Source organism: Rhinatrema bivittatum, chromosome 2 (assembly GCF_901001135.1).
Source record: "Rhinatrema bivittatum chromosome 2, aRhiBiv1.1, whole genome shotgun sequence".
Classification (NCBI taxonomy): domain Eukaryota; kingdom Metazoa; phylum Chordata; class Amphibia; order Gymnophiona; family Rhinatrematidae; genus Rhinatrema; species Rhinatrema bivittatum.
In genome coordinates, this window is record NC_042616.1 from 427,233,289 (window position 1) to 427,248,109 (window position 14,821).

Consider the following 14,821-nt stretch of genomic DNA (forward strand, 5'->3'; position numbering starts at 1 on the left):
CTTCGACACTTAGATGGGCAAGGTGTTCCTCAAAATGAACAGGATGCGCAAATTACAGCAGCAAGTGCTTCACCTCCTACATGTTCAGATCCCCATAGTTTGGGACTATCTGCAGATTCTGGGCTCCATGTCGTCGACGTTGGAGTTGGTGCCATGGGCCTTCACTCACATGCAGCCGTTCCCAATGGAACCCAGTGTCGGAACAGTACCAGCTGCCATTGCCAGCCTGGAGTAGTGGTTATCTGAGACCAACTTACAGAAGGGCATGCCCCTCGAAGTCCCGGATTGGGTGGTCATGTCGACGGGCACATTTATCCAGGGTTGGGGGGAGGGTGGCAGTGTTCCTGGATCATGCTGCCCAGGGTGCCTAGTCATTGGCGGAATGGTCCTGGTCCATCAATCACCTCAAGACAAGAGCAGTCCGCAGGGCATTTGTCGCATTTCAGCCTCAGGACATGGGAAAATGGCTCGCATCTTCTTGGACAACGCCAGTCACTGTGGCTTACCTCAACCAGCAGGGAAGGAACCAAGAGCCCGGCCGTAGCTCAGGAGGCTCATCTTCTATTTGCTAAGGCCGAGTGTCATCTGGATGGAATCGCAGCCTCACATGGCGGGTGTAGACAATGTCAGGCGGACTTCCTCAGTCAACATCTAGATCCCGGGGAGTGGGAGCTATCCTGGGAGGCCTGGAATCACATTTGTGCCAGATGGAGGGTCCCCCAGCTGGATCTCATGGCGATCCGAGCCAACTCAAAGACAATAAGGCTCTTCAGTTGCAAGAAGGTGGTCAGGTCAGTAAGACTGGACTCCCTAGTGTGCAAGTGGCTGACCGGGATTCTCCTGTATGCCTTTCCCTCTTGGCCACTCATCGGTCGGGTTCTTCGGCGTATAGAGGAACATCCGGGTTCAGTGGTCCTGGTGGCTCCAGAGTGGCCACAGAGTCCTTTGTTTGCAGATATCATTCAGTTGGTATTGGATGGTCTGTTATACCAGGCCCATCTTCCAGATCTCTTACGTCAAGGACCTATCTTTTCAGTTTGGGAGGATCACTTCTCTCTCGTGGCTTGGCTTTTGAAAGGCGGCAATTATGCATGAAGTGTTACTCGGAACCAATGATTTCCACCCTCCTTCAGGCTAGATGTCCTTCTACTTCAATGCCATATGTCAGGGTGTGGAACGTGTTTGAATCCTGGTGTGATCAGCAAGGCATAGTGCCACTTTCGGTGATCATTCTTCACATTTTGGCCTTTCTGCAGCAGGGCTTGTCAAAAGGCTTGGCTTATAATTCCCTCCGGGTCCAGGTTTCAGCCCTGGGATGTCTCCAGGACTGGTACTCTGCAAGCCCATGGCCAGCCATCCAGATGTTATCCACTTCCTGAAAGGGGTAAAGCATCTACGTCCTCCAGTTCGTAAGTTGTGTCCAGACTGGAATCTTAACCTGGCTTTGCGGGCACTTTGTGATCCGCCTGTTGAACCATTGGGACAGGCCTCCCTAAAAGACCTTACTTTGAAGATGGTTTTTCTGATGGCCATTTCCTCTGCCAGATGGATTTCAGTACTGCAGCTCTTTCCTGTCGGGATCCTTTACTACGCATTTCTACTGATAAGGTGTCTTTGCGTATGGTGCCTTTCTTTTTTCCGAAAGTGGTGTCTGCCTTTCATGTGAATCAATCCGTGGAGTTGTCCGGTTTTCCGGATTGGTCTCGAGATTCTTCGTTGGGTAGAGACCTTCACCTGTTGGACATTCGCCGGGTCCTGCTATGTTATTTGAAAGTCACTAATTCCTTTCGGAAGTCAGACCACCTTTTTGTATTGTTTGGGGGACCAAAGAAAGGAGGGAAGGCGTCCAAGGCTACTTTGGCCTGCTGGTTGAAAGAGACCATTTGTTTGGCAAGGGTCACCCCATTCCAGCTGGTTTGAAAGCGCATTCTACTAGAGCGCAGGCAGCTTCCTGGGCGGAGTGTCAGTTGGTATCTTCTGAAGAAATATGTAGGGCCATAGTCTGATCCTCTAGGCATATCTTTAGAAGACATTACCGTTTGGATGTACGGGCACTGGAGGACGCTGTTTTTGGGGAAAGCGTTCTAAAAGCGGGTCTTTCGGGTTCCCGCCCGGTGTAGTGTGGCTTTGGTACATCCCACTGGTCTGGACTGATCTGGGTATGTCCAGGAAAGGAAAATTGGGTCTTACCTGCTAATTTTCATTCCCTTAGTACCACAGATCAGTCCAGAGACCCGCCCTGGTAAAAGACTGATTGCCTGTTAGTTATCCGCTGAATATAAGAAGTCTATAAGGGATATTCTCTTTTCATGTTGCATGTTATTATGAGTTGAGGTCTGGAGCTGGGTTATCCAGGTTCTGGGGAATCCAACCCTTGGGGTTTTTTGTTCGCCCTTGTTGGGTTTAAAAGTTTTCTACTGTATCTTGGCTTGGGGATTAATCAATACTAAGGAGCTGCAGGTGGCACACTTGGTAAATAGCAGTACCTCAAAGTTTTGTTCTCTGCCTCCATCTGCTGGTAGGAGTGCATAACCCACTGGTCTGGACTGATCTGTGGTATTACAGGAATGACAATTAGCAGATAAGATCCAATTTTCCTATACTTCTTATTACTTCCCTAGAGATTCCCTGTATTTCTCCTATGTATTTCTCCACCACTTCCACTGGGAGGCTGAGTCACACATACATCACCCTCTCTGTAAAGAAATATTTCCTAAGATTACTCTTGAGTCTACTCCTTTTCAACCTTATCTTGTGTCCCCTTGTTCGAGAGCCTCTTTTCCAATGAAAAAGGCTCACTTCCTTTGCATGGAAACCTTTGAGATATTTGAATGTCTCTCTTATATCTCACCTTTCCTCTAGGGTATACATGTTTAGATCTTTGTCTATTCCCATATGCTTTAGAACAAAGACCATTGACCATTTTAGTAGGCCCCCTCTGGACTAACTGCATCCTGTTTATATCCTTGGTTCTTAAAGTGTAGATTTGATGCCTCATTGGGCTTGTAATGGCCAATTCTTTTTTTTTTTTTTTTTAAGTTCTGAATGGTCAGACATTCAGAGATTGTAAATTCTGGTTTGGAATACATTTTCTTGTGATTGATATTTATTTAAGCTCTAATAAGTAAATAAAGGCACAGGGGTTGGGATTTTTGTTGTTGTTGTCTGTATCTGTCTTTTAATATCCCCGAAATGTTTCCTAACTTCTCTAGGTGCTTGTACAGCCTCAGATAATAAAAACAGACTCCCTAGTTCTAACAACGCTGAAGGCTGATGGCAGCCCAGTGATGGCAGCGGTACAGAATCCAGGAATCACAACCCTGACCACCCCGATTCAGACCACAGCTCTGCAAGTCCCTGTATGTACCTTCCTCTGATGTTTTTCCCTTTTGCTTTTATAAGTGTTGTGTTCTTGGTGCTTCGCTAATAGTTCAAGAAGGGTAAGGGTGCACTAGTGTTTATCCACACCCCGCTGTCTAAGAAGGGACTGCATGAAGAACTAGCAAATTTATTTATTTATTTATTTAATAACATTTTATACCGATATTAGTGGGGACATCATATCTGTTTACATCAACAATGTATAGAATGGAAAATACATAGAACAGGGTAAGGGGTGGGGAATGATAGGAACTACAAGATTAAAGGTGAGAAAAAGTACATGAGTGCAGCTACTCATGGGAACAAGCTGAGAGCCGATGGAAATTTAACAATTTGTATAACATATATGCCTAAGAACTTTGTACAGTGGGTTGAGGGTGTGTTAGCTGAGAAGGGGGGTGGGGGGGGGGAATTATTGCTGATAGGCTTGTTTGAATAGCCAAGTTTTTAATTTGGCTCTGAATTTGGAGGGGCAAGTCTCTAGCCGGAGGTTGGGGGGTAGCGAATTCCAGTGCGTCGGACCAGCAATCGAAAGGGCTCGGTCCCCTGTGGAGGTTAGGTGAGCCTCTTTTAGAGAAGGCACATGGAGGGTCCCATTGTTGGATGCTCTGGTGGATTTGTTAGATCGTTTGGGGCAGAAAGGCTCAACGAGCCAGTTTGAATTGTGTGTGTGTGTGTGTGTATAGCTTTGTGGGTCAATGTTAGGGTTTTAAATAAGATGCAAGAGGGGATAGGGAGCCAGTGCAAGTTTTGGAGGAGGGGTGTGCCATGGTCATATCTACGGGCGTTAGAAATTGTTCTCGCTACTGCATTTTGCAGCATTTTGGAGGGGTTTTATTGAGGAGTAGGGGAGGCCTAGGTAAAGGGAGTTGCAGTAGTCCATTTTTGCTGATAGGGTGGCCTGAATGACGGAGCGAAAGTCACTGGCATGAAGTAAGGGTTTAAGTTTTTTCATGATGTTGAGTTTGAAAAAACCTTCCTTGAGGGCTAGATTGATATGATTTTTTAGATTCAATTGTTGGTCAATCTGGACCCCGAGGTTGCGTGCACAGTTCTGCTTAGTGAAGATGTCATAGGAGGGATCATTTGAAATGGTAGGTTTGGGGGGTGAGTGTTGTGAGATGAGGAGTAGTTCCATTTTGGAAGTGTTTAGGGCTAGGTGGAGGTCAGAGAGGAGGGAATTGATGGAATCTAGACAATTTTTCCAGAGATCCAATGCATTTGTCAGGGTATCCTGGATTGGAATGATTATTTGCACATCATCTGCATAGAGGAAGAATTTGAGGCAGAGGTCAGATAGAAATTGGCATAGGGGGTGATGTATATGTTAAAGAGGGTGGATGAGAGGGAGGAGCCCTGGGGACTCCCTGGGAAAGAGCGTTGTGGGCAGACTCAGAGTTGCCTATTTTAACTGAGAATTTTCTGTTAGAGAGATATGATGTGAACCATAGGAGTACAGTGCCAGGAGGCCAATGTTAGCGAGGCGGGTGAGGAGGAGCTTGTGGCTTATGGTGTCAAAGGCGGAGATGTCTAGGAGGGCTAGTATGTAGCAGTGTCCTTGGTCCATGCCTCTGAGAAGGAAATCGGTGAGGGAGAGGAGGAGGGTTTCTGTATTGAGGTGCTTGCGGAAGCCAAATTGGGAAGAATGCAAGATCTTGTTTTCTTCCAGATAGTCTGTTAGTTGAGTGTTGACTATCTTTTCCATTATTTTCGAAATGAATGGGAGATTGGAAATGGGACGAAAGTTGGCTGGATCCTTCGGGTCTAAGGATGGTATTTTTAGGAGGGGTTTGACTGCAGCATGTTTTAGGCAATCAGGGACAATGCCTGAGGATAGGGAGCAATTTATAATGTCGGCTAGTGGTTTGGCAATGGTGTCAAGAATTGCAAGGAGGGCTTTGGTGGGGACCGTGTCAGAGGGGTGGGTGGCTGGTCTAATCTTTTTGAGGATTGAGGTTATTTCAAGGGAGGAGGTAAGGTCAAGGGAATTGAGGGATGCAGGAGATGGGCGTGAGCCTGTGGAGGGGGGTTGGGGGTCTGGGGTGAATCTGAGAAGGATGTTTGCTATTTTGTTATGGAAGTATTGTGCCAGTTCTTCGCATTTACTGCCTGCCTCTTTATCAGGATGATTGGTGGGATTGGCTTTGTGAGTTTGGTGACATAGGAGAAGAGGGCTTTTGGGTTGTATATGTAATCGTGAATTTTCTTTGCATGGAAGTCTCGTTTGGCATTGAGGGTGGAGGTTCTGTAGTCATGCAATGCTGATTTAAAAGAGGATGTCTTGTGCGGCGAAGGATCTTTACGCCAGGCTCTCTCCTTTTGTCTGAGGTTGTTTTTCAAGCGTTTTAGGTCAGCTGTGTACCAAGTTTTTAGATTTTTGGTGGAAGAGTTAACATCGCGTGTGATGATGGGGCATAATTTGTTTTCAATATCGAGGGTGAGGGTGCTCCATGAGTTTATGGCGTCTTCAGGATTAGAGCAGTTGAGGTTAGGGCCGAGCTTAGGTCCTCACTGGGGCAGGATTTTCTGAAGACTTTGTTGGTGGTGGCTGGAGGGTGTGATAAGGGTGGCTTGATGGAGAGGAAGGTTTTGATTAGGGTGTGATCTGACCATGGAACAGGGGTGCATGATGGGGTGTTGGAGGAGTGGATTAAGGAGTTAATGAATAGCAGGTCGAGGGTGTGACCTGCTTTGTGGGTGGGGGAAGTGATGATTTGTTTGTAACCAATGGCGTCAAGTGAGTTGAGGAAGGCCTCGCAAGAGGAGGAGAGGGGGAGGCATCGACGTGGAGGTTAAAGTCTCCTAAATAATAGCTGGGATGTCAATATTGATGTTGTCGTTGATGAGTTCGATAAGGGGGGAAGGGTTAAGTTCTAGTAGGCTGGGGGGGGGGCATAGACAAGGCAGACTTGTAATTCTAGTGATTTATAGATCCCTATCTCTAGTCTGGGGTGGGGGGGTTCAATCTTGATAGGCTTGAGGTTTAAATGTTTCTTAACTGCTAGGAGGAGGCCTCCGCCTCGATTTTTGGGTCTGGGGGTGTTGAAGAGGTCGTAGGTGTGGGTAGGGAGCTGATTGAGAAGGGCAATGTCGGAGGCCTTGAGCCAGGTCTCTGTGATGGCACATATGTCTGGCTTGCAATCAGTTAGAAGGTCATCAAGGATGGTGGTTTTTTTGGATAGTGATTGTGCATTAAAGAAGATTATGAAGAGGGTTGCGAGTCCAATGAGTTGTGTAAACGGAGAGATGAGGATGGTGAGAAGGGACTTGTGATGAGTGGGAGCATGCTGGGGGTGGAGGAAGGGGCGGGGTGGTCTGCGGTAATGGGTAGTGGATGCACGAGATTGGGAAGCTTGTGTAGCTAGTCATTGTAGGGTAGGTGGGGGTGGGTGGCAGAGGGAAGAGATAGGATGTATGTAGGGTTTAACAGCAGAGGGGGTGTGGAGCAGCAGGGAAGGGGGGTGCTGAGGGTTTTGGGAGATGCAGGTATTAGAGCAAGGTGCAAGGAAAGGGAAGAGGGAAAGGGTAGTGTGTTGCAAATATTATGGAGAATTAAGTTGTATAATGGATGCTAGGTTCATGTGCAGGATAAGACAATGAATAAAATACATACAGTGGTGCTGAGCAGGTAGCAGGAGGATATGCAGTCAGCGTGAATGGTGGAAACGGTGTTGTTGTAGGCTTTAGTAGTCCAGTGTTCAGCAGGCGGTGTTGGCTTGGTGGAGACGGCAGAGTAGAGAGTGCAGACAAGGGAGCACAAAGGGGCGCACAAGGGGCAGACCCCTTTGGTCGCGCCCCTTTGGAGCGCGGCGCAAGGCACACGGCGCCTTTGGGCTGTGTTTTAAATAGCAAATTGCTGTCCTGTGGCTCATTTTGCATTTAGTTTATGGGATGGGAGAGAATTTGTTCATTCCTTAGCCTTGCCAGTGAGATACTCTGTTCTTGCTAATTGACAACTGTACAGTGGGAACAGGGCTAAGACCATCAGATCATATTTATTTTATTTATTTATTTAACAGTTTTTTATACCGACCTTCATAGTAAATAACCATATCGGATCGGTTTACATTTAACAAGGGTATAACTGGAGTAACAATTCAAGTGAACGAAAGCTAAACAATAGGTAGGAATAAGTCAGTTACAATCAACAGGGAAAGAGAACTTGGAAGCTTGCAACAAGCTGGAAAGAAGATAAGGCAGGAGATAAATATACAATGTTACCATATAGCGTACGGGTTGAAGCTTAAAAGGTGCTTTAACCTGGAAGTGTCTGAGTCCATTGTTCATGAGTATAAATGCCAGACCGGGTTAGGGTGAAGGACGACTAGTGATGAAGAGTGCAGTGGCTTTCAGTCCCTACTGAGCTGTACTGGATTCATCTAAATAATCATGAGGTGAGTCAGTCCTCATTATACAGGTTTCTAAAATTCAGAGCTGATAACCGCATGCTTATACCCAATGGTCAGTTGTCAGGCCCACTAGCCGTGTCCTAAGTAAGGTGACTGGATTACCCTGGTTCTCTGTTTTGATTTTTCTTTCTTTTGTATCTTTCAGACATTGGTTGGCAGCAGTGGTACCATTTTGACCACCATGCCAGTAATGATGGGGCAGGAGAAAATGCCCATCAAACAGGTTCCTGGAAATCTGAAACAATTAGAAGTCCCAAAGGAAGGCGAGAGAAGAACGACTCATAACATTATTGAGAAGCGGTACCGGTCATCCATCAATGACAAGATCCTAGAACTGAAAGACTTGGTCATGGGAACAGATTCCAAGGTAAAGGGGACTCGCTCAGTAAAGTGCTATCCAGGGCTTTCAGTGTTTATATGCTGCAGTGGCCAGCTAGAGATGAGGGTAATTTTCAGCTGAAGCTGGGGTAATGTTGCAGTCCCACTCTTGACCGTAGTGGCGAGAAGCGAGCTGAGAATAGCCAGGATAAGGGCAGCTGATGACCAAGTGACCACTAGCTTTGGAAGTGTCTCTGTGAGAGCTGCCCTGCTCTCTGACACAAGCTGCCACTGCAGAACTGGGCATGAAAGGGAAAACATAGGCATATTTCAGTCAGTGTTATTTCAGTCCCTGATGAGAAGTGGATGAGATGTTTTCTGAAGGGTTCCCTTTACTAGGTCGCTGTAAATCAGAGCCATCTTTGGTTTTCTTGTTTGCAGATGCACAAGTCTGGGGTGCTGAGGAAGGCGATTGATTACATTAAGTATCTGCAGCAGGTGAACCACAAACTGAGGCAGGAAAATATGGCCCTAAAACTGACTACCCAGAAAAACAGTAAGTGTCTGGAGTGGCTAGTGGCTTGCTTGCCTCCCTTTATCTGTCTCTTGTATACTTGTGTTCAGTTATGGCCTTTCAGTATGGGTCTCTTCTTTTGGTTCTTTTTCTGGAATAAATAATTTGGATTCTCTACCATCCTCACTGTCCCATGATGCAGGCTTATTGTTAATTTTTTTTTATGTATCTGGGTTGGTGCAAGGGAGGTTTCCTATGAAGTTGCCCCATTCTGCAACTGTATGCACTAGGCTGTGATGTAGCAGCCCAGTCATATTGAGCTTAAGAGCATCATCTTCCACTGCTGCTTGGCTTAGCCAGTAGGAGGCACAGTGCTTCAGTTCTGCCTCTGTGTCGGACTTTGGTGCAGGACAGGTCCCCTGCTCCCTGCATGTATGCTGTGTGACACTTATTGTGCATACACATGACACTGTAAGGGAGGCTAGCTAGAGCTTGAGTCATGTGCACTGTTCATTGGTAGTGCAGAGTAGAGACAAAGAAAGGTAAGAGATTGAGAGATTGTGTTAGGCCCCGGGATTCTACTTCCTGATCCCCCAAAAGAAAGAGTCCAGTTGTGAAAATGGGGAGGGGGCATTCCTTGGCTTCAGGCCTTCTCTCTCCTTTCCAGTCTGGCGCCCTGGAATTAGTCAGTATGGCACCAGTGTTAAACATTTGGGTCATCTGTTCACCAATCGAAGGACAAGAGCTATTGTTGCCATGGGGATGAGAGGATAGGAAGGAATTGATGGAGGGGCGAGCGAGGAAGACTTAAGTTGAGTGTTAGTGGGAGGAGGTCCTTCTCCTTGAAGTTACTAATATAATTTGAGCTTTCCCTGTACGTACCAGGATCAGTCCAGACGGTGGGTTATGTCCCCAGTCCAGCAGATGGAGTTAGACAAAGCTTCGGAGGGTGCTGACATATCAACCAGTGCACCCTCCCTAGATCCTCAGTATCTTTCTGACTCCAGCAGATAGGAGTAGGGGAACCGTGTGCTTCCCCTGTTTCGTGGACTTTTCTCCATAGTTCTATTTTTTTTTTCTGCTTCTGTTCTCAAGGTTGGATCAAGTTTGGTTTAAAAAAAAAAAAAAAAAAGAGTTTTAAGTAAGTTAGAAGCTCTGCGTGGGAGTTTTCTCATCTCTTGCAAGCAGTGCTGTGTGGGCACCTTCCCTTCCCCCTTCCCTCCTTCGGTGGGGTAAGTGGCTCGTTCGGACTTTTCTGTTATTTTTCTCCTGTTTCCTTTTACAGGTTCTAGCCTTTGTAGTGTTAGGGCGGTGGATGCTGGTGGTGCCCTGGGAGTTCGCGCTGCCATTTGTAGTTCTTTCGCGCAGAGGGCTGGACTCCGTTGGCTCCAACAACTTCTCACCTCCCAGGGACTACCGCCGGAGGACGCAGTCCAAGCGGACCGCCTGGAGGGCGTCATAGCCTACGGAGCGGATGCTCTGTACGATCTGCTCCGGGTCTTAGCAAGGTCCATTGTCTCCGTGATCTCGGCAATGCGCCTCCTCTGGCTTCGCAACTGGTCGGCAGATTCCTCTTCCAAATCCAGCCTGGGATCTCTTCCTTTCAAGGGCAAGTTTCTCTTCGGAGATGATCTCAACCAGATCATTAAGTCTTTGGGGGAAAATGTGGTCCATCGTCTGCCCAAGGACCTTCAGCGGCCTAATCGATCGTTCACTTCTTTCCGGAGTCGGTCCCACGCTCAACGCCGCTATCGCAGCCCCCGGCAGACAGTGCCCCGGGCTCTATCCACCAGAACACAGTCGTGGCCCCGTTCCTTTCGTGGACGCAGACCACCCAGGGAGGGGGGCTCCGCAAGGGGTTTTCTCCAAATCCCCCCAATGATGCCATGCTAACCCCCCCCCCCCCCCCCCCCCCCCCCCCCCGGATCGGAGGACAACTATCCCTCTTCCTCGAGGAGTGGGGTCCAAGACTCAGCTAGGGTCTCTTCCTTTTAAGGGAAAGCTCTTATTTCCTAGCGTGTAGCAGATGGACTCAGAACAAGTGGGTATAGTGTGCTCGTGCTAGCAGTTGGAGACGGATCTGACGTCAGCACGGGTACATATACTCCCACAGGAAGTGAAGCAACTTAGTAATTTCCGTCTCCAAAGCAGTTTGGAGCGCCTGCACGCTCGCTTAGCGTGTTTTCCAATACTACTTTCTACTTTCTAAATTTCTAAGAAGATACCAGAGGCCGCGGGATCCACCTTCAGACCCCTCCGGGGCCTGTCTCTCCGTTCTCTAACTTTGAAGATGGTGTTCTTTGTGGCTGTGTGTTCAGCATGCCGCATCTCAGAGCTACAAGCGCTGTCCTGCCGTGATCCCTTTCTCAGAATCACTCCTGAGGCGATCCATTTTCGCACGGTTCCCTCCTTCTTACCCAAAGTAGTCTCACAGTTTCACCTCAACCAAACCATATCCTTGCCTACCACGGAAGGTTTGCAGAAGTCTGAAGAAGGGCGCTTGCACCGCCATCTCTACATCGGCAGATTGCTGTCCAGATACCTGGAAATGACAGAAACAATACGTAAGACGGACCATCTGTTTGTCCTTCACAGCGGGAAGAAGCAAGGGGAGGCGGCCTCTCGGCCCACAATCGCCCGCTGGATCAAAGAAGTTATCGGAGCGGCCTACGTAGAGTCCGGGAAGTCACCGCCTCTGCAGGTCAAGGCTCATTCCACCAGAGCGCAGGCGACCTCTTGGGCAGAATCTAGGATGCTGTCGCCCGCGGAGATATGTAAGGCGGCGACGTGGTCCTCCCTCCATACCTTCTCCAGATTTTACCGTCTGGACGTCCAGGCCAGGGAGGACACAGCATTTGCGAGGGCAGTCCTACGCGGTCCTCAGGCAGCCTCCCACCCAGTTCGGGAGTAGCTTTTGTACATCCCACTTGTTCTGAGTCCATCTGCTACACGCTAGGAAATGTAGAGATTACTTACCTGATAATCTCCTTTACCTTAGTGTATGCAGATGGACTCAGCATCCCGCCCGGCTGCCAGTATACATGGGTTTCACCGATTCAAGGTAAGGCATGTCATTTCTTACACGAGAGCGTCCACTCTACCAGGTGTCGACGCCTCCTGGTTGGGAACGCTGGCGGTCTCCAGCTACTATCAATCGGTCAGGGGAATCCTGTTTCATTAATTAATTGATCGGTCAGTACACATATATCCATAACAGCTTTTGTAAGGAAGATTACTAAGTTGCTTCACTTCCTGTGGGGGTATATGTACCCGTGCTGACGTCAGATCCGTCTCCAACTGCTAGCACGAGCACACTATACCCACTTGTTCTGAGTCCATCTGCATACACTAAGGAAAAGGAGATTATCAGGTAAGTAATCTCTACATTGGTGAGTACCTTGAGCAGATAATGAAGCACAGGTTGCTGGAAGATAAGCCTAAGGGCAGAAGATTCTTTCAGGCTCGGTCCAGTTTTCGAGATAATAGAACGTTTCACCCGGCAAGGGGTTCTTCAGGGCCTCGGAGGCAATATGCCCCCAGAGGTCAGTCCTGGGGACAGTCATTTTGAGGAGGTCAGAGACCTTCCTGAGACACCGCAAGGGGAGAGACAGTTGCAGCAAAGTTCTTGCAATGAAGCGAGGATGGTCCATTCTTCCGTTCTAGCCTTAGGAGGGCGCCTGGCATGGTTTTATTTATTTATTTTATTTATTTTTAACTTTTATATACCGACATTCCTGTATAAAATACAAATCACACCGGTTTACAATAAAACATAACTTCGCCTGTGAGTGTTACATAGAACAATCAACAAATTATACTAAAAAGCATACATTACCTTTGCCAGAAATGTAAAACAATTATAAAGAAGAAATTGTTAACAAGGGATAAAAGATAACAAGGGGAATATTTAAAACTAGGGGATGCACGAAGGGGTGCACAAAGGGGAATGCCCCTTTGTCGCGCCCCTTCGGTGTGCGGTGCATGGCGTGTGGCGCCTGCTGGCTTGGCGCTTTTAACGGATCAGTTCCGTGAGCGATGACGTCGGGGGAGGGGCGGGTCCCTCAGACCTTTTACTCTTTTCAAATTCATCATCTCTTCCCAGTTTCAGCGCTGCTTTTTTTCTTTTTTTCAATTTTTTTTTATAGGTAATGGACCAAAATTACCACAGACTAGTGGTTTCAACTTATATAGCTAAGGGTCGACGGTGTCTAAAGGTTTAAGAGCCCACTCAACGCAATCTCAGGCAGCCTCGTGGGCTGAGGCTCAGCAGGTTTCTCCACAGGAGATTTGCAGGGCAGCGATTTGGAAGTCGCTGCACACTTTCACCAGGATGTTGGGGATCCAGCTTCCAACACCTTTGAATTTTCTGCGAGCGAAACTTTTCAGATCCCACCCTGATAGGGAGCTTAGGTACATCCCAGGAGCCTGGACTGATCTGGATATGTAAAGGGAAAGGAAAATTTGGTTCTTACCTGCTAATTTTCATTCCTGTAGTACCACAGATCAGTCCAGAACCTACCCAATATGTGAGGAAGGAGAGTCACCAGCTTGTTCTGTTCTTGGCATGGAATACAGAGTTGTCAGTTGGATTCAAGCTATTGGTTTTGCTTTAAACTTCTAAAGGGGTCACCATCCTCCAGTTCTTGGGGGACGTTAAGAATCAGTTGTTGGTGGTTCGCAGTTGGGAGTTTCTAGCTTCATTGGATCTGACTGAGGTGTCGGGACCATCAGCATTATCTGAGATTCATGGTTCATCCTTATCTGGACGATTGGCTCATAAGGGCAAAGTTGGAGTCCAGTTGTCACGTAGTGGTCCGGAAGGTGATTCAGCTCCTACAATCTCTAGGCTGGGTGGTGAATTTCGCCATCTCAACCTGTCACAGAGTCTTGAGTATTTGGGAACCCGGTTCGACACGGGTGTGGGCAAGGTGTACCTGACGGAAGAGAGAGCGTGCATATTGCAAGCGCAGGTTCGCAGCTTCTTGACATTGCGGGTACCTAGAGCCTGGGGTTTTTTGTTTTTTTTTTTTTGTTTGTTTTTTACAGGTTCTGGGATCCATGGCCTCCACCCTCGAGTTGGTTCCTTGGTCCTTTGCGCATATGAGACTGTTACAGAAGGCTCTGTTAACACAACGGAATCCGCTGTCGGAAGCCTTTCATCAGCCAATATCGCTGGATGCCCCTACGTGAGACAGTGTCTCTTGGTGGCTCGAAGCCTCTCACCTTCTTCGGGGGGGTCGACCTATAGGTACCGAATTGAATCATCACTATCGACACCAGTCTATCTGGTTGGGGGGCAGTTTGCCAGCATCAGTTAGCTCAGGGTATTTGGTCGGCTGAGAAACTCTCCTGGTCGATCAATCGCTTGGAAACCGGGGCAGTGCGATTAGCGTTGCTGCCCTTTCTTCAGTTGGTCCAAGGTCACTCAGTCAGAATCTTGTCAGACAATGCGACAACCGTGGATTATATCAATCTTGGCAGAACCAAGAGCCAACTTGTAGCCCAGGAGGCTCTGGAGTTAATTCTCTAGGCGGAGGCCCACTTGATCCAGATAGCGGCCTCTCATATTGCAGGAAGCGAAAATATCCAGGTGGATTTTCTAAGTCGCAGTCTTTTAGATCCGGGCGAATGGGAATTGTCAGAGTCGGCGATGCAGCTCATTCATGAGAGGTGGGGTTGCCCACGTAGATTTGTTGGCGTCTCGCCACAATACAAAGGCGCCGTGCTTTTTCTGCTGCAGATGAGACTACAGAGCCAAGGGAGTCAACGCTCCAGTGGTTCCTTGGCCTTGGGGGGTTCTCCTTTACGTATTTCCCTCGTGGCCTCTGGTGGAGAAGATCTTGCACAGGATAGAGCAGCATCTGGGGATGTCATATTGGTAGCTCTGAAGTGGCTGCGTTATCTATTGGGTCAGCCTATATTCTCAAGGGCCATCAGGTGTCTGACTGTTTAAGGGCTCATTCTTTTTTTTATTTTATTTTTATTAATTTTCAACAAATACAAGCAGGAAAACCCTTACTTATAGAAAACAACAATGACATATCCAGAAAAGAAAGAAATAATCAAAAAGGAAATCCATTCCTGATATAACATTTTTCCAAATAGGTAATACCTTGGGTGGGGGGGGGGGGCGGCAGACATAAAGGAGATAAAAGTACGGAACCTTGGAATAATAATGGACCCAGAAATAAATCTAAAA

General features: G+C 47.7%; 1 protein-coding gene across 1 annotated transcript in view; it reads left to right on the top strand.

Annotated features, from left to right (window-relative positions):
* Positions 1 to 14,821, top strand: part of SREBF2 (sterol regulatory element binding transcription factor 2) — a 141,851-nt gene that overhangs the window by 43,946 nt on the left and 83,084 nt on the right. The window contains exons 4-6 of the mRNA XM_029590272.1: positions 3,213 to 3,359; positions 7,936 to 8,157; positions 8,550 to 8,664. Of these exons, the coding sequence (XP_029446132.1) occupies positions 3,213 to 3,359; positions 7,936 to 8,157; positions 8,550 to 8,664 (484 nt within the window). The remainder of the gene's footprint in view (positions 1 to 3,212; positions 3,360 to 7,935; positions 8,158 to 8,549; positions 8,665 to 14,821) is intronic.